The sequence below is a fragment of the Drosophila sulfurigaster genome, chromosome 2R (genome assembly GCF_023558435.1).
Source record: "Drosophila sulfurigaster albostrigata strain 15112-1811.04 chromosome 2R, ASM2355843v2, whole genome shotgun sequence".
Classification (NCBI taxonomy): Eukaryota; Metazoa; Arthropoda; class Insecta; order Diptera; family Drosophilidae; genus Drosophila; species Drosophila sulfurigaster.
The window spans coordinates 23,410,454-23,430,332 of NC_084882.1; the positions used below are offsets into that span (position 1 = coordinate 23,410,454).

The 19,879-nt window shown below is 37.5% G+C and overlaps 2 protein-coding genes across 2 annotated transcripts in view; both read left to right on the forward strand.

The window, feature by feature from the left end:
• Positions 1-12,754, forward strand: part of LOC133836864 (sodium/potassium-transporting ATPase subunit alpha) — a 30,360-nt gene extending 17,606 nt beyond the window's left edge. The window contains 6 exon segments of the mRNA XM_062267452.1: positions 68-1,849; positions 1,919-2,134; positions 4,357-4,451; positions 9,854-10,028; positions 10,095-10,327; positions 10,391-12,754. Coding sequence (XP_062123436.1) covers positions 68-1,849; positions 1,919-2,134; positions 4,357-4,451; positions 9,854-10,028; positions 10,095-10,327; positions 10,391-10,511 — 2,622 coding nt within the window. The 3' untranslated portion in view covers positions 10,512-12,754.
• A 2,298-nt stretch (positions 12,755-15,052) lies between these two features.
• The window catches only part of LOC133838150 (sodium/calcium exchanger 1), a 36,309-nt gene continuing 31,482 nt past the window's right edge, over positions 15,053-19,879 (forward strand). The window contains exon 1 of the mRNA XM_062269139.1: positions 15,053-15,555. The gene's annotated coding sequence lies outside the window, so the exon portion shown is untranslated. The remainder of the gene's footprint in view (positions 15,556-19,879) is intronic.

Consider the following 19,879-nt stretch of genomic DNA (forward strand, 5'->3'; position numbering starts at 1 on the left):
AGGAAGCAACTTATTCGAACTCTCCCCTTAGCAACTACTTATCGCTTGTCTGTTTGCGACTTTACAGGAATCGAAAAGTTCCAAGATCATGGAGTCGTTCAAGAACATGGTGCCCCAGTTTGCCACCGTTATTCGCGAGGGCGAGAAACTCACGCTGCGCGCCGAGGATCTCGTGTTGGGCGATGTGGTCGAAGTTAAGTTCGGTGATCGTATTCCCGCCGATATTCGCATCATTGAGGCACGCAACTTCAAGGTGGACAACTCATCGTTGACTGGTGAATCGGAGCCGCAGTCCCGTGGCGCTGAGTTCACACACGAGAATCCTTTGGAGACTAAGAACTTGGCCTTCTTCTCGACCAACGCCGTTGAGGGCACCGCCAAGGGTGTTGTCATCAGCTGTGGCGATCACACTGTGATGGGTCGCATTGCTGGCTTGGCATCCGGTCTGGATACCGGTGAGACTCCCATTGCCAAGGAAATCCATCATTTCATCCATCTGATTACCGGTGTCGCTGTATTCTTGGGCGTTACCTTCTTCGTCATTGCCTTCATCTTGGGCTATCACTGGCTGGATGCTGTCATCTTCCTGATTGGTATTATTGTCGCCAACGTGCCCGAGGGTCTGCTGGCCACCGTCACGGTGTGCTTGACCCTGACTGCCAAGCGTATGGCATCGAAGAATTGTTTGGTAAAGAATTTGGAGGCTGTCGAAACCCTGGGTTCCACCTCGACCATCTGCTCTGATAAGACCGGCACCCTCACCCAAAACCGTATGACAGTCGCTCACATGTGGTTCGACAACCAGATCATTGAAGCCGATACCACTGAGGATCAGTCGGGTGTTCAATACGATAGAACAAGCCCTGGATTCAAGGCGCTCTCTCGCATTGCCACTCTCTGTAACCGCGCCGAATTCAAAGGTGGCCAGGATGGTGTGCCAATTCTCAAGAAGGAAGTCAGCGGCGATGCCTCCGAGGCTGCTCTGCTCAAGTGCATGGAACTCGCTCTCGGCGATGTGATGAACATCCGCAAGCGCAACCGCAAGATCGCTGAGGTGCCATTCAACTCAACCAACAAGTACCAGGTGTCGATTCACGAAACCGAGGATACCAACGATCCACGCTATCTGCTGGTCATGAAGGGTGCTCCCGAACGTATTCTGGAACGCTGCTCGACCATTTTCATCAACGGCAAGGAGAAGGTGCTCGACGAGGAGATGAAGGAAGCGTTCAACAACGCGTACATGGAGCTTGGAGGTCTGGGCGAGCGTGTGCTCGGCTTCTGCGATTTTATGCTGCCATCCGACAAATACCCAACTGGCTACAAGTTCAACACCGATGACATTAACTTCCCCATTGACAATCTGCGTTTCGTTGGTCTCATGTCTATGATTGATCCCCCACGTGCGGCTGTGCCCGATGCCGTTGCCAAGTGCCGTTCGGCTGGTATCAAGGTCATCATGGTTACTGGTGATCATCCCATCACTGCCAAGGCTATTGCCAAATCTGTGGGCATCATCTCTGAGGGCAACGAGACCATTGAGGATATCGCCCAGCGCCTCAACATCCCTGTATCGGAGGTCAACCCTCGCGAAGCTAAGGCCGCTGTTGTGCACGGTGCTGAGCTCCGCGATGTGTCCTCTGATCAATTGGATGAAATTCTCCGCTATCACACCGAGATTGTCTTCGCCCGTACCTCGCCCCAACAGAAGCTGATCATTGTCGAGGGCTGCCAGCGTATGGGAGCCATTGTGGCTGTAACTGGTGATGGTGTCAACGATTCTCCTGCCCTGAAGAAGGCTGATATTGGTGTTGCTATGGGTATCGCCGGTTCCGATGTGTCCAAGCAGGTGGGTTCTCTCATTCTCAATCAATTCGGATCGGTATTATATGTATATGGTTTTGTTTTCACTTCGCAGGCTGCTGACATGATCTTGTTGGACGACAACTTTGCCTCGATTGTGACTGGTGTTGAGGAAGGTCGTTTGATCTTTGACAATCTGAAGAAATCCATTGCCTACACTCTGACCTCCAACATACCCGAAATCTCACCTTTCCTCGCCTTCATTCTGTGCGATATTCCACTGCCATTGGGTACCGTGACCATTCTGTGCATCGATTTGGGCACTGACATGGTAAGTTTGCCTCCATCCTGCAGCCACTTAGAGCAACCCACCTAAACTAATCTTAACTACGTATGTGATTATGTAAGACATTAAGCAAGTTAATTGTAATTGACAGTCAGGTCTTCTAACTTGTTAAGCATCAAATCCTATAACCTTTGTATAACTTATGTACGAATTTTAAAATTGAATTGCGATTGCAATTACGTTTGATGATTTATTCTGTGCTGTGCTGTACTGTGCTGTGCACAGATACCAGCCATATCGCTTGCCTACGAGGGACCCGAAGCGGACATTATGAAGCGGCGACCACGCAATCCAGCGGTCGATAATCTGGTGAACGAGAGGTAAACAGCGCCCACAACCCAAAAAGTACGCTGGATTAGGCTCGAATTGCAGAAAGTTTTGCAGTTCATTATCAATTTAGGCTACGCCATTGTAGTTGAACAACTCGCATCAATCTATAATGATCTCTCTTAGCAGACATTTATTCTATTGTAACTATAACATTCCAAGCAAATAGTGTAAAAAAAACCAAAAAACAACTCGAACATTCTTGACCCAAATTCCCCCCTCGTATCGAAATCGAATATTGTAAAACGTTTTGCTAATGTTACCACCTGCAATAATCCAATACTAGGTGCCAGCCATATCATTGGCCTACGAACACGCTGAAGCCGATATTATGAAGCGTCCGCCACGTGACCCATTCAACGATAAATTAGTGAACTCAAGGTGCCAATTCAAGTCAATTTCTACTAAACACACACATACTATACTAAATACTCACACATACATTCACACACACACACACACATGCACACTAAACTTTGTTGCCACTTAAAGAAATAACTAAAAACAAAAGCGAGCAGTGATTTACTAAGCTGCAATTTTCATATAAACTTTAACTAATCGATGTCTGTGTATGTGGCTGGATTGTAATTAGCATAAGCGTAACAAACGAAAACAAAACCAAAAACCATAACAACAATTAAAAATACTTAATAATACTTACTTGCTATACGAAAGCAGCGCAAGCAACTCAACTAACAAGTCGTTCCATATTTATGGTTTATTTATCAACTAAGACTCTTAATCATTATTTACATTACCTCGTTAACATATCTCTATATCATTAATGTAACATACTCCCAACTGAGAGAACCTAACAACCCGTCCATTATCATCGAACTCAACAATCTTCGACAAATTTGACCTTCTGTGTACATTTTCAGTCATTCAACAACAGCAATTAAGTTATTCTCATGATTTATACATAATCGTATACATTTATTCCGTTCTGTATCATAAGTTCAATTCCATTCACGCACACTCCACTCTACCACGTTTTGCCTTTCTGTGTAAATGGAGAAAAGTACCTCAACAAAAAAAAAAAAAAAGCAAAAATCAATTGAATATTATTAAAAATCGCCTCTATTCAAAAACGCTCTAAATGTTAATTGGTGTGCGTTGTACTTGTTTCATTTACTTCACCTCACCTAAAATCTACAAATTCTTTTGTTGCTGTTGTGTAACTTTTACGGCGTAACAAAAATCAACCCGTCCCCTGTTTCAGTTTCAGTTTCAATTTCTGTTTTCCGTTTTGGGTTTCTATTTCCTCACCGATTAAATTGGCATTAACTGTTTTTGTTATGCATTTTTCCGTTTGTAAACAAAACAAAAGTAACATCAAAATTAACCATGCAAAATTGTTCAAGTATCTGTATTGGCATTTATCCTAGTTCCAGCAAAATTACAACAAATTAATTGCACACAAATCGTAGCCACTTACCAAACTGTACTTTAGCATAACCTTAACCTTAACAAAAACAAAAATCAAAAGAACTAAAACAAAGAGAAGTTATTATTTAAGTTAATACTACTTTCTATTGTTTAACATTTAAGTTATTTAAGTTTTCAACACAGTACTCTCCACTCTCAATTCAACTCATTTATCAACAGTTTAAGTTAGTTTTTAAGTAAGATCTTAAGTCGATCTATCGCATTATCGATTACAACTAGCTAATAAGTTATCGACAGTGCCAACGGTCCTTCTCAGCTGTACAAATGGGACATGCAGTTCTTCGTTGTCTACTCGTATTTGTTGTATTCCGAGAATGAAACTGAACTCGACAGTGTTAGAGCGAAAGAGATATCATATGTGGTCCATAATTTATCATATTTATTTTTAATTTATTTTATTCCACTACTACGGTTAACGCTTGCACATTTAGGTGCCAGCCATTTCCTTAGCCTATGAGACGGCTGAATCCGATATTATGAAACGCCAGCCCAGGAATCCCTTTCAAGATAAGCTGGTCAACGAAAGGTAAAGTTTTTCTTTGTGATACCCAAACAAATAAAAACAACTAACTACAACAGAACGAATACAAAAATAAAAAATATTAAGAAAAAGAAAAACAACCACACGAAACATACAAAACGTAAAAAGTAAAAATAGTGAGGTCAAAATAAATATAAAAAAAAAAAAATACTTTTCTTCCTATCAATATTTAATGCAATCACAGCAAAAATATTTTTGATCTTGACACATACTCAAAGCAAATGTAATTCATAATTAAAACTTACAAAAAATGCAATTTAAATTTCATACAAAGTAAATTTGCGGTATACATTTTCGGTCAAGGAATTTAAAGCAAAGTACGCTTCCTTTTAAAGATATTTCTTCGAACTCTCTTGTCTAACTACTAAACTAAAATATAAGAACTTTTCAAATTAGCTTCAACTATTTATTAGCTAATTTACTTTTGATATTTTCGTTGAGTGTTGTTTTAGCTTATGCATTTTTTTTCTTTTGAATTATACTTCAAAAAATGCTTAATCGTTTTCTTTTTCGATTTATGTTAAATGTTTTAATTTTGTATATTATTTTTTACAATTGGAATTTCGATTATGTTTTAAATATTATTTTTGTTAAATGTTTTATGTTTTCTTTTTGTTTTATGTTTAAATTTAAAGTTTTTTCCTTATAAGTTTTTTAATATTTCGACATCAGCTAGTTAAACGTTTAAACTTACAATTTAATTGACGTAATGTTGGAATTTTTCTAGTATTTTTGTTGAACTCTCTCTATCTCTCTCTTTCTCTGTATCTCTACTATCCAATTTCAATTTATAGTTCCATTTCGAATAAATTTTCGATCAAAAGCACTTTCAAGCTGATCTAGTATTATATTTCCAGACTCTTTTTGCTCTTTAGCAAAAGAATATTGAAAAAAAACACTGGGCTATAGGCCCAATATATATTGCTTATCTCTAAAGTTTATTTTGTTTCATTCGTTTTTTTAAATATATTTTGAATATATATTTTTTTGATATTTGTTGTAATTTGCGCTCTTCATATGCAATGATAATAATACTATATTCAATTTATATGCGCATACTCGTATTAAATATACAATATACTATATAGCAATAATTTAATCATGTAATTTCAATTTCTGTGCAAACTCTAAACTTATTTATAACAAACAAAAAAGTGAAAAAGATACACAAAACAAACTTAACACAAAGAAAAACTACTTATTCTGGCGATATATTCGTATCTACAAAAATTGATTGATAATCTCGAAGCAAGAATGAAATGCCCCTTAAAAAAATGTGATTTATGCACTAGCCAAAAAAAACACTCGAAAACTCTGATTAAAAAAAAGAACGCCTCCACTTTCTTCGACTATTGTCGTTGACCACTCAGCTAACAATACTTTGGCATAAGCCCTTAAGATAAATTCTCACCACGATTCGAATTTGGCGTGCTTCCTTTTGGTCTACTTCTTCTTCATCTTCTTCTTATCTTGCTTAACTATTTCGGTACTTAAACAACTCTTAACTCTTTGATTTCTATGCTTGTAACACTCATTTTCTTTCTATCATAAGCGTCTTTTCTAACTTAAGAAAATGTGTCGATTTTTTTTTTTTTGAGACAGCATAAGTTGCTTTTATTTTTGTCATATTAAAAGTCCATTTAGAAGGTAAGTGATATCTTCGACGTTGTTTCTTCCATCGCCGAACTGATAGACGAATCTTTTGACTTGTTTGGCTCGCTCTCTTCTCTCTGTCTTTCTCTCTGACTCTCTCATAGTAGAATACTTTGCTATAGGACATCATTGTTTAACTTATGCTAGAGCAGGTTTAAATATACATTTAGTGAGTCTATAAAATATATTTAAACTAAAGTATTTTGAATTTATTGCATTTATAGCAGTTGGTCAACATATTCACCTGCCATCTATTGTATGTGGACTCGATTAAGTTCTTGTACAACCCAAATATTAGTAAAACATTCGAAGTCATCAAGCCCATTTTTAACACTAAGTCATTGGAAAAAATCTTTAGTCAATCAATCCCTCAATCAGTCAATCAATCGCCATCGAAGTATTCAAAAACATTCATTAAACCTTGTTTTGATTTGTAGTGAACGAAACATTCACGTCTATTTATGGCCATCTCAAGTTGGCACACCAATTTTTCTCTAGTCTTAATATACTATATAAATATGTTATATATATATTAACTTCTACATACATATATCAAGCAATTTTAGTGCAAGTTAAGCTCTAAGCAAAAACTCTATACTACATTTTCCTCTGTACTCGTATAACGAATCAATTTTTGTTACTTGGGCGCTACTTTTTGCTCCCCAGTGTAGTTATAGCTTCTTAAGTACGCAGGAGCTAAATACTTGTACAACTACAACTACAACTACAACATCAATAACAACAACTTCAACTTCAACTACAAATACCAACTACCAACTACAATATAAAATATATTTATATATACAATATATTAACATCAACATTAAGCAGAACACGCTCTCTCTTCAACACTGTATAACGCTCTCTTTACTCAAATACCAAATGCAACTCCCTTTTTTTAACTAAGTACTATTAATATTTAATTAACAATGAAAAAAACAAAGCAAAATATCTATCTTATCGAATATTTATTAGTATATAACAAGTATTTATTATATACCAAATACGCCAGCAAGATATTATTCGTCAACTTTAACCGGATTTTCCTTTTTCATATTTTCCCCCACAATTTTTTTGCAACGTTTTTTTATGTCTTTCATTTTGATTCTATTCAAAATAACGCACATAATCAACAATATAAAACAAATAAATAAATACTGAAAAAAAATCCATATAATATATACCAACAAAACGATATAATGAACGCTATATTATATACCGCAAAAGATACCGGCCATTTCACTCGCTTACGAGCAAGCCGAGAGCGATATTATGAAGCGTCAGCCGAGAGATCCATACCGCGACAACTTGGTGAACCGCAGGTCAGGAAAAATCTAACGATAAGGTTTAATCCAAAAAAAAAAAACCAAAACAAAACAAAACAAAAAACCAAAAAGAGTTGTTTACTTTTAGTTGTTTAGTTACAAAATACTAGAAAATGAACAAACATGCAACCCCAACTTATTTAACGTTTCCAATTTGACATTTGACCTTTGTTTGAGTTGTGTGTGTCGCGTACCTTTTTCCCCCCTCAATTTGGCCAGCAATCAATTATTCAATTTTCAATTTACACACACACACACAAAACGATAGTGCAACCAAAAAACAAAAACTATGAAAAACCAAAAAAAAAAAAAACAAAATTGCGATTGTTTGTTCGTTTGCTGATGCATAATTTTCTTTTTGTTCAATTGTTTTCATCTCTTCTCAGATTTTTCTACTCAAAAAATAAACAAAAAAGTTTTCAAGTTTTTCGTTTCTAGTCTCGAATTTCATGTGATCGATTATGATTTTCTTCCTGTTATTTGAGCTCTCAATGTGGAATGAAACATTTTTGACAAATTTTATTCGACTATCGATTGTATTTTCTAAATTCTAAAATTCTTTTCGAAATTGAATTTGATTTGAAACATTTGTTGGAAAAGAAAAGTTTCCCATTTATGCCTTACTGTTTCAATTTTTGTGTTTTAATTTCAAATATAATATTTACAAAATCAATGTGCATCAATGTTTGTGTGTTAGTCGCACATTCTACAAATTTATGACACACAAATGACACACAATTTGTGTATAGTTCCAATACTAAATACTATATATAGTCGTTGGACACACAATGTTCAACTCTTCAGTTGTAGTCACAGCGCGAATTTGCTAAACAAGAACAAAAAAATACGTCGCTTTTAGCCAAAGTTTTGAGACATGCCGCTGGCCAAAACAGTACAACACACACACACACATAAACACACACAAACACACTCTCACATAGACACACTGACTAGAAGACTGCATAGATCAAACAAGCAAAAGACTAAAACAAGAACATGACACAAATTGAAGCTTTCTGCTCTGTTACTTTTAGCCCAGTTTAGTGCGTTACTTGTAGTTGAGTTTGTTCAAGACCAAAACAAAACCAAAAAACAAAAATACCTTTTAAAAGCTGCTTCAGTTGTGTTCTACGTAGCTCTAAATACACTCATAATCCACATAATACAAAATATATTCAGTATCAGTATCGATCAAGTCTGGTTCCAAGTCGATGTGCAACAAATGTCGCAGTAAGTCTCAATGTGTGGGCTCGGTTCAGCGAAGAAAATCAACAACGAACAACGACAATGGATTTTCACTTAATACTACAACTATATATTATAAAGCTGATTATTATTTTTAAGTCTATGTATTATCTATGTACTATAATATATGTTATTTATACTTCCTTTTTCATTTTGGAATTCATTTCGAATGTTTTTCCAAATTTTATGTTTATGTGTAAGTTTCTATTCGTTAATTTATGTTATTTTTAAGTTGATTACTTTGCAAAAAGCAAAAAAAACTTCTTCTTTAAGCGTAAGTAAATGAGAAAATGGTATGAGAAACCAGCAGAACAATTGTAACTGCATTTGCTTGCCCTCCGTTGTGTGCTTTTAGTTTTGTAACCACAAATTGCATGTTAATCTATGTGTAAATATATATGTGTACTTAGATTGAGTAGTTTGCTGCATGTTAATAAGCCACCGCCCACCCAAAACTAACAATATGAACTTTGCTTTTCACCTCATCTTATTCAAGATGATTAAATAAGAAACAAAACAAAGAAATCGAATCTTTGCTCTTTCACGCTTACATCGAACGCGCGCTATTGAAAAAAAAAACTAAAACTTAAAAAATACAAAACAAATGAATTCGCTCAAACACAATCCACGCTATATATTGTAAAGTCTAACACCTTAAAAACTAAATAAAAAAAAAATACATTCATTTACTAAAAAGAAAATTAACGAAAACATCGAGCTTAAAGGTTCTGCGGCATTATTTTTAAATTTACGTAACTAACTTAAAAAATAATTGAGTCTATGCTCGACTAGAGCTGCAGCCATGTTGCTTCAGGGTTTTTGTTAACTATCTTTAATGCGATGACAACAAGTTTCTTGCAACTTTTAACAACTTTCTACTCTTTTGTAAATCTTTACAATATTTTCCTACACTTTCCACTCTTTTCTTTGGGCTGCACAAAAACCTTGAACAACTGCAAGTTGCAGCTCAATTTATGCTCAATCCTTTAAGCTCGTGCAGCTGTAAACAAGACGTGTGTCTTGTTGCTCAGAACAAATTAATGAAAAGACATCAACAAAAAAACCACACAAAAATTAATTGAATAATATTTATTGAATAAAGCGAGTCAATCGGAGCATTGTCTAATGTTTAAATTTTGCTATTCTGGCATCGCTTTCAAACAGATTGATTTCCATGGCCTATGGACAGATTGGCATGATCCAAGCTGCTGCCGGTTTCTTTGTGTACTTTGTCATTATGGCTGAGAACGGTTTCCTGCCAATGAAACTGTTTGGCATCCGCAAGATGTGGGACTCCAAGGCCGTTAACGATCTAACTGATTCGTACGGTCAGGAATGGGTAAGAGAATATATTTTAGAACAATTTTTGTGGATAGTAACTCATTTGATTTTGATTGTTATGCAGACCTATCGCGATCGCAAGACTTTGGAATACACCTGCCACACTGCCTTCTTCATCTCGATTGTGGTTGTGCAATGGGCCGATTTGATCATCTGTAAGACGCGTCGTAACTCCATCTTCCACCAGGGCATGCGCAACTGGGCCTTGAACTTTGGCCTTGTTTTCGAGACAGTTCTCGCTGCCTTCCTCTCATACTGCCCCGGCATGGACAAGGGTCTGCGCATGTACCCCTTGAAGTAAGTTGAAGACTTTCAAGTGCATTTCTTGCATTTATTCTAATGCATATTTGTATTTCGCAGACTTGTCTGGTGGTTCCCAGCCATTCCATTTATGTTGGCCATCTTTGTGTATGATGAGACACGTCGTTTCTACTTGCGTCGCAACCCAGGCGGCTGGTTGGAGCAGGAGACATACTATTAAACACCTACACACAGCCACGCCCACATCCACACCCACACACATCTACACCAAGCAGAAGAAGAAGAAGAAGAAGCAGGAGTAGAAGAAGAACAACCAACACAGAGTACTACACAGATTCAGCAAGAGCAACAAATAGTAATTGTTTATTTACCACAAAGTGCAACCACAGCGATCACAGATATCTGTGTGGCTGGCTATGACAACAACAACAACAACTGCAACAACTGCAACTGCAATTGCAACTGCATCTGCATTGGCAACTTGCAACATGCAACAGCAATACCTTGAAATGCAGCAGCAAGAACAACAAGAGCAACAGCTATAGCATAAAACATATTGAGATATGTTTTAGAATTTTAATTTAATTATTTAAAGTAAACAAACAAAAAGAAAACAAATGCAAGCGATAATTATTTTAAACATTTAAGTAAATTTAAATTATAAATTAAAGCTATAAATAAGATTTAAATAAAATAAAGTAAAAACTTTCAACAAAAAAACAAACAAACAAACAAAAACAACCAACCAAGAAACAAAATTTCGAAACAATAACAAGATGAAACCCCAACAAAGAACTCAGCAAACAATAACCTAACAAAGTTTTTAGTAAAATTATTTAACAAAAACAAAGGCAAGAAGAAGAACAACAACAATATTCAAATAAACAAGAACAGAAACATACAAAACAAACAAACATAAACAACGCAAACAGCGCAAAGAAACAAAAGCAAAGCTAAAGCGCAACTAACATTAATAATATTTACATACCTACTCACACACACAGATACATACAAACAAACACACACACAAACACAACACACACACTCAACGCATGAAGAGACAAATTATATAAGAAGTTTAGAAAAATTAAAAGAAAAACTAAAACGAAAATTTTGACAAAAATAAAAAAAGATGAATAAATTAGCGTAGTTACAAAATAAGCAGAAAAGGAAGCAAAGATAAACCAAGAAATAAACAAGAAACAGCAACAACAACAAAAAACAACAAAACAACTTTCGAAATATTTGTGAGGCAACCGTGAAAACCGAAACAAATTTAAAATAAACGAATAAAATGAATAATAATAAAAAGAAAACAAAACAAAACAAACCAAACAAAGAGGCAACACAATTATTATAATTGTTTATATATATACACACATATATTATATATGGAAAAAAATTTGATTATATAAATGGAGCTATACAATACTTACACCAACAACAAAAAAGATAAAACCAATAACAAGACCTACCAACTGGCGAAGTGTGGAGACGGAGATGCTGAGCGAGAGGCGAGGGGGAGGAGTCAGAGTGAGAGTGCGGCATTGAGCCAGAGGAGGAGCGGGAGCGGGAGAGGAGGGAAGAGAAGGCGCCATGGAAGCAGCTAGCAGCAATTTGTTATATGAAGTATGAGTAAAAGTTTATAAAAGCCATAAAACATAACATGTAATATTGTGCTTTATGTGCATTTTAAGCCCAAAAAACACACACACACGCACACCACGCAAAGATGTGTGCGTGAGCGTGAGTGTGTGTGCAGCCACGCCCACAAAATGAATGTTTGTAATGTTTTACACGGCACAGCGACCCACAACGGGACGACAAGCCCAAGGCAGTAGCTAAACAGTATTGTGTTTTTGTATAACTTTCGCTTTTCACACACACACACACTGAGACACACACCACACACACACACACACACATACACATACAAGCAAACACTGATTAGCGGCTAAATAGTTGGCATTTAGCATCGCAATAAGTTGAGTGCGGTTGAAATACAAAAGGCCAACAATGCGCTCGCTCTTGACTAATTGGAAATTTGTGAAAAGTCATTCAGTCAGTTTGTGTGTGTCAGTGTGTGTGTGTGTGTCAGTTAGTCACACCCACAAGTCACAAATAATCCACACACACACACAAACACATTGCAGAGACATAAATCCGCCGCTGCTTTTCAATCTGTTTTTGGATTTGTTATCTTTTTCATTATGATTTGGATGATGTTTTAATGATCATTGACATTGAAATTAATGATACTGATTGCATTATGGCATGTTAGTTATGACAAACAAAAACAAAATTATTATTAGTTGTTAACAAATTATATTGAATAATAATAATAATAATAATATTAATGACGATGTTCATGATCATGAATGTTGTTGATGTGAAAGTGAAACTAAGCTAAAAACGAAAACAAAAACCAAAAAAAAAAAAAAAAAAAAAAAAAAAAAAACGAAATCCATATAAATGCATAATGTGAACAAATATTTATAAAGAAAGCAAAACAATTCTATAAACGTTCGAAGCTATAACGATAACTTGAATAATTTGTCAAGAAACAAGCAGAAAAAAAATAAACTACAAATTTGCATACGATATAATGTGTAACAACAACAACAACAACAAAAACCAAAAACATGAGAGTAAACATTTTTAATTTTTTGTTCTTTCGCCCTCCGCTGTAAATGTATTTGTAGATTTAAACAATGATTAAAATAAAAAACTACATAAATAAAACTTAAAAAAAAAAAAACAAAACAAAATAATTGCTGTTTTTATTGAAGAATAGAAGAGAGACATTTTTAGATATATGAGAATTGTCTATAAGGAAACGGAAGAAATATAACCAAAAACTTCAGACTGTCTATTTTCTTTCATACAACTCTACAAATACAAGATGATCGTTTGATTTTACTTTTTTAAATTTGATGCAACGGATAAGGATCAAAAGGATGAAAAATCCTGATAATATTCGGCTTTGGTTTATTTACATACTCTTGAAACTCCTAAATCTAAAATATTTTATTCTTTTAAAGCTTGGAGAGGTTTTTATACTGATTATTATTACAGATCCTACATAGGTAACAAAATAAATATTTCTCTTTAATCAGTTTTTGAATTATTGGTACTTTGCTTGAGATTTGGATATTTAATCAAGTATTCAGTTTTATGTATTTATAATTTTTTAATATAATTATAAAAATAAATTATGTTTGATTAGTATACACAACATATTTCGAAAATGTATTTTAATAATAATATATAAATCAAAATACAACATAGATTTTGAATGAAAATTAAATATTGAAACCAGCATTACAATAAAAATATGTTTTGATTGCTCACATATGAGTTAAGAAGTTAATATTTTGATTGTATAGAAAATATAATAATATTTACGTTGTTAAAAATAATGCTTATCTTTTGATATGCTCTCGTGTTGCATGACAGTTTGAACATGCCGCAGCAAGGTAGCGCAACAAAATACAAAAAAATGAGCAAGACCTCTTTTCCAATAGACTTAACACGGGCGTCAAAAACTTGCGCGCTTGCTTGTGTCTAAGAAATGGCGGAGGGAGAGGCGCTACTGCCCCTGCTCCACCTCCTATTGCACCAACCTCACCAAGCACCTCATCAGTTTGAGCTCAACTAACAAAACCAACAGCGAAATTTCACCCCATTCCAACTACGGTTCAACAGACACACACACACACACACAGACTGCAGTGTACCACTATCTCTGTGTGTGCGTGTGTGTGAGTGAGAGAGCGAGAGCTCAATACTGTTATCGCTGGCTGGTGTTCCAATTCCAAAACGTTTCTTATCCTGTGCGCCTTTTGGCTTGTGTTATCTATGTCGGCGTTTCATGCTCATGCGTCCCATCAAAACCGTTGCGAGCCGAAGCGAGTCTTCGTGTCGTCGCCGTCGCTGTCGGACAAAAGCCGAATCGTTGGGCAGTCGGCCAATGGGTTATTCGGTTAAAGTTTCGGCATTGCCATCGACATCGACAGTCTTTCATTATCCGGCGTACGAGCGTGTTACGTTTTCGCTTCATACGCAACGAACTACGCAGCCAACAACAAAAACAATAACAACAAGACAGACAACAACAACAACAACAGCAGTAAAGAGCAAAAACAACAGCAACAATAAGAAGAGGAACAAATAAAATAGCCGTTAGCTGCGTTCTGCTATTTTTAGTGCCGAACTTTGCGAGTGCTTTACTATTTTTACTACATTCAGAAACAACAACAACAACACACACACACAAGCACACGCATCACATGCAGTAGAAACAACAACAATAAAGAAATGCATTAGTGAGAGTGCAGCGCAAAGTTGTTAATAACAAACTACTAAAAACATTCAACTATGATTTGCTGCAGGCTATTATGAATAGCGGTGTGCGGTGTTAGTAGCCACTAAAAATCAAAATAACAACAACACCTAAAGCAGGAGCAACAATAACAACAACACAAGAGCGACAACTGCATCGACGGACAAACGAAACTAGGCTAAAAAGCCTTGCATACTTTTGGGCGCACATATAGAGGACATTCACGCATACGAAGCGAAGGAGAAGCGGACTCAGGTCGGCGACATTTGAACCTGCTGACCGGCAGGCCGAGCACTTTTGTCGTTGCTGTTGTTTTTCTTTTTTTTGTGGATTTTTGGCAACGTGAGATGAAAAATGTGCAATAACACGCTAACAACAACAACTACGGCAGCAGCAGCATCAACAACAACAATTGCAGTGCAAGAACTTTGAGCAAACCGCAGCTAACAAAGAAGACAGCGCACGAATAGACGAAAAAAGAGTTCAACGCGAGAAAGTGTAACAGTGTGTGTGAGTGTGAATGTTTGTGGTGCAGTGGCTCAGTGGTTCAGCGGTGCACTAGTGCAGTTCAACAGCCCCCGAGCGCTGAAAAGTGTTGTTGTTGTTGTCGGCTAGAACTGTAAGTGAAGCTGGTGCCGGGCTCCAGCAGCAGCTTTCGGGTAATAGCGTTCGCCTTGCCTCGTTCCCGGCTTCGTGTGCATCTGTATCTGTGTCTCTATTTGTGTGTGTGTCGGTCTCTGCGTGTGTGTGTGTGTGTGTGTGTATCCTGCAGCAGCCACCGCAGCTCTGCAGCAACGAAAATTGTGTCAGCATCAGCATCAGCAGCAGCAGCAGCAGCCACAGCCACAGCAACGAAAGCAGCAGCTTCTGCAGCAGGCCGTCTGGCAGGCGCCTGGTGTTCGCCTTCGATGTTCAGCAACCGGTAATTTATGCAATGCTTTACTTTATACATATATGTATGTACATATATTTGTAGATGTTTGTATGCATTAGAGTTCCTCATCTAGTTATAGCTGCACTGGACTTATGCTTCACCTTCGATAACAAACATATTACGCATACGCCTGGGCTTACCTTGACAACGCTTGCCCCATAGCGTTCGACGCGTGACAGTTGCCCGTTTCAGCTGTTCTTCTTGTTGTTATTGTTGTTTCTCCTTCTCCTGTGTTTTGGGTTGTGCTATCGATTAAGCTTAGTCGATTCTCTAGGTCGCTATTGTCTATGTCTATGTCTTTGTCTTTGCCTTTGCCTCTATCGCTATCGTTGTCGTTGTCGTTGTCGTTGACGTTGTCTTTGCCCTTCCGCGTCGCGTTGCGTCGCTTAGTGGTGTGTGCGTGTGTAACACACACTGCAAATTAGTTGGTTTACCTTTATGAATGCAACGCTTGCTACTTTGACGACACAGCACATTGTCTTGCCCCGGCCATTGTGACGCCAAATTGTAGCTTTCAAGACAATGCACCACATCCTGAACAAAGGGACAAGCACAGAACTCGTGCAATTGAGCGAAAACTCTAAAGTCTTTGGCTTGCCACTTCAATTCCAAATTATATAGGGGCAACTATTCTGATGTCCTTGTCAATAGAAATGCCGAGTGAACACCGCATATCAGTTGAATATTGTGTTTCGTGTCTGTGTATCGCTTGTCATTTCAGCCAGCAGCATTTGTCTTTCATTTCCCTTCATATTTTTTATTCTGTGCGTGTGTCTGTGTGTGTGTGTGTGTGTGTGTTTCTGCCCTTTTGTTGTGCCCACACTTTGTACTCGTCCTATCTACAATTTCATTCATTCAAGTGCGAGTACAACTCGAGAGCGAGGGCGAGTGCGAGTGCTTTGTGAGTGATTCACTCGGCATTTAACCTATTCAAATGCTCTGGACATTTTCAATTGTGTGAGTGACGCTCGTTTTGTACGATTGCAGAACTTATCGAAAGTCACACTCCTGTTTGCCACGTTCTATGGAAATTGTGTGGAAATTGTGTGACAATTGACCAAAGAACAAATGCCACAATAGGCCGCAGCATTTGCATTGTTTGACCCGTATTTGGATCGATTTCGATTATGACCATTAATAGCTTCCACTCATGCCAGCTCACTACAAAGGTTATAAATACATTTATTTGCATGAAGAACAGACACAACAACTTTCTTTAAAACATTTTGCAATAAATATAGACTATTGCTTGGCTACCAAAGTTAGAAGGCACAATTCCAGCAATATACGATAGTTTTGTTTTGTTTTTTTTTTTTTGTTCGCAAAATCTTTTTTGCACAATCTGATGTGTGGCTTTGCACCTGTGGCTTATGGCTTTAGGTGCTTAGAGCAAAGTGCTGGGCACTTAAAAGCTTTTGATATGCATATGCATGTGTGATGAGTGCCACACACACACACACACACGTGGGCGTAGCAATCAGCATGTTATGGCCAGAGCTGAGAGAGCTGACGATGCAAAGCCAGAAACATTGCAAAATATGCAAACGGACTGAAAGGACTTAAACTGCGTTTCCCACGCACAACTGTATTGTAAACTGCATCATGCAGGGCTGTCCACAGGATAAGAGCCATAACGAGATTCTTCCGTATACATATAGATGATGCATCTGCTGGCTTACGGGGCGTATGGGCAATCAACACCGCAAGCCGCAACTCGAAACGACTTCAGTTGCACTTTCCCCATTGAAGCATGGGTTTTTCTTTTTCATTTTTTTTGGGAGGTAATAAACTGCCCCGGGCAACGAAAGATATGAATTTTTCAAGCGTAAATTTTGCACAGACTGCTGCGAAGTTAATCAGAAGTCTGACAGTGAAAAATCAAACGCGCTCACACTCAGCGCGCACAGCAACAAAGCTATTCCCTCGCCCACACACACATAGCATAGAAATCAAAAGAGTGAGAAAGAAGTAGAGAGAGAGGGAGAGAGAGAAACAGAGTTTCAAATCTATATGTATTTCGTATGTGCAACTGCAGCCATTTGCCATTTGCCATTTCTATGCTAAAATTTTACGTGTGTGTGGGCTGAAATTGCGCATACGACTCGTAAAACGCTGGACGGAAAAATGTCGGCAATTTGATTAAAGCGCGAGAGCCATAAAGTACAGAAGGATATGACGGTAAAAATATGAGGATTTACTTTAAGCCCAAACAGCCAGTCGAGCGTAACGCTGATGCCCGAAGACCAAAAGAAAAGTTGAACCCAAAAAAAGAAAAAAATAAAACACCAAGTTCGCTTACAGCAAATACACTTTCAATTGGAAAAGTAGACTGGAAAAGCGTTTGCAAAATGTAGAAAATTAAATTTACAATGTTTTCCCTCAAGTTTGAGCAATAAGCGAAGCTCCATTCTACAGATTTCATGCACCTATTTTTATGCTTGCCTAAATGTGAATTCAAATATAGCAATAAAAATCGATCCCCGCACAGGGGAATCGTAAACACTTTGGACACTTGTAACGCCCTTCGGAAGGGTATAAAATAAGACGCGCTTGGCAATTAAATTGGCATAGCGTCGCAACGGATGTCGATGATGAAAGCAGCAGCAGCAACAGCAGCCGAGGTAGATAATAAAAATTAAAAAACATAAAAATTCCTTGGAAGCAAGACAAAAAAAAAATATATATATATATTACGAAAAATGGCGACGACAGCAGTGAAGTCAAGCGAACAAAAGCAAACGCGGAAACACAGGAAACAGAATCCGAAAAAAAGGACAACGCACGGCGCGTGAAAAGCAGAAGCTATGAAGATATGAGATATAAAGAAATAAAGATATCAACGGCAGCAAATCAACAGAAGCACGCGCATACCTGTATCGCAACCTCAAACGTATTTTGCACTGCACGGAAACCAGAAGTGAAAACCTTTAATTTTCTTGTTTTCACATTGCGTATACGCAATGTGGCAACGAGAAGGAGAAGCAGAACTAAAAGAGGAGGGCCGCAATGCCATGCCCTCTCTGCTTCGACCGGAAAACTCATTGACTGTGCGCACAAAAGCAAAAGGAAATGATAATTTTCCGCATAACAGGCACAGTCACACACACAAACACACACACACACACACACACACGCATACAAACACACTCGTACACATGTAGAGAAGGCAACTTGACAAGAAGCCTGTCTTAGATGATGTCAACTGAAGGCTGATGTCCTGACTGTGCTGTTGCTGTTGCTGTTGCTCTTGCTCACTTTAATTATCTACAAATTCAATTGAAATGCTTTTAACTTGTGCCCTGTTTTAGATTACAACTGAACTCAGTTCCATTTGACAGCATAATTCGTCTCGTATATCTCATGTATTTAATTATATGGCATCAATTTACCCAACGAGTTGAGCATTTTAATGAACTGTCAGTTGATTCAAGACTTTCTTCAACTCTGACTTGATGCTGCTGTTGAATTATTTGTTAGCTGCGCAATTCACCATAAATCAATGCTTGTTTAAACGGAATGTAAAAAATATATATGCGTATCACAAAATTCTGAGAACTGTTTGTCGTCAATAAGGCCAACGGCAGTTCGCACATTTGCAAATGAATAGAGTCGAGTCCAGTGTAGAATATGGAATTTTAATTGAGTCATAAGCTGCTGTGTGGCAGCTGTATAATTAATCAGCTTGTGGACATCGTGGAATGCAGCTGGCTTCACACATTTCCATGCAAATAATAATTTAATTACTGCGTATTTGAGTTGGCTTAGATTAAGCAGAAAACATAAGTTGTCAGCGTATCAGTGATAAATTTTCCATCTGCTGTTACGCACTGCATTAAACTTGACATTCTTGACAAATCTTTAGCATTGCAAAACAGCTTCTGTCTTCTGTTGCACTTAATATTAGCCTCAGTGACAGCATTGCTTATCGCAATGTTGCCACACTCAATCTGAATTCAATTCCAGTAACTGCCGTAATGCCTGCTGCAGGTGGCGTCACACTGTTGCCCCTGAGACCATTTGCAATTTTCATGCCATCAAGGAATGTATAAATATAAATTGCCTTGGTGGCAAGTGCAGTGGAGAGAATGTAGTAAAGCGGCAGCAATGACAACAACTGTTCGTTCGATTCTCGATTCTCATTTCTCGATTGGTTGACCGTTTTGTTGTCCAAGTCGTTTAGCGAAATATTTGCTGAGTTGATTGCAGCATCAGCATTTTGTGTGTTGTGCTGTTGTGCTGTTTGGTGTTGCGTTGACCGTTCGACTGTGCCCTGATTGATTGATTGATTGATGGCTCCAAACGTAAGCAATAG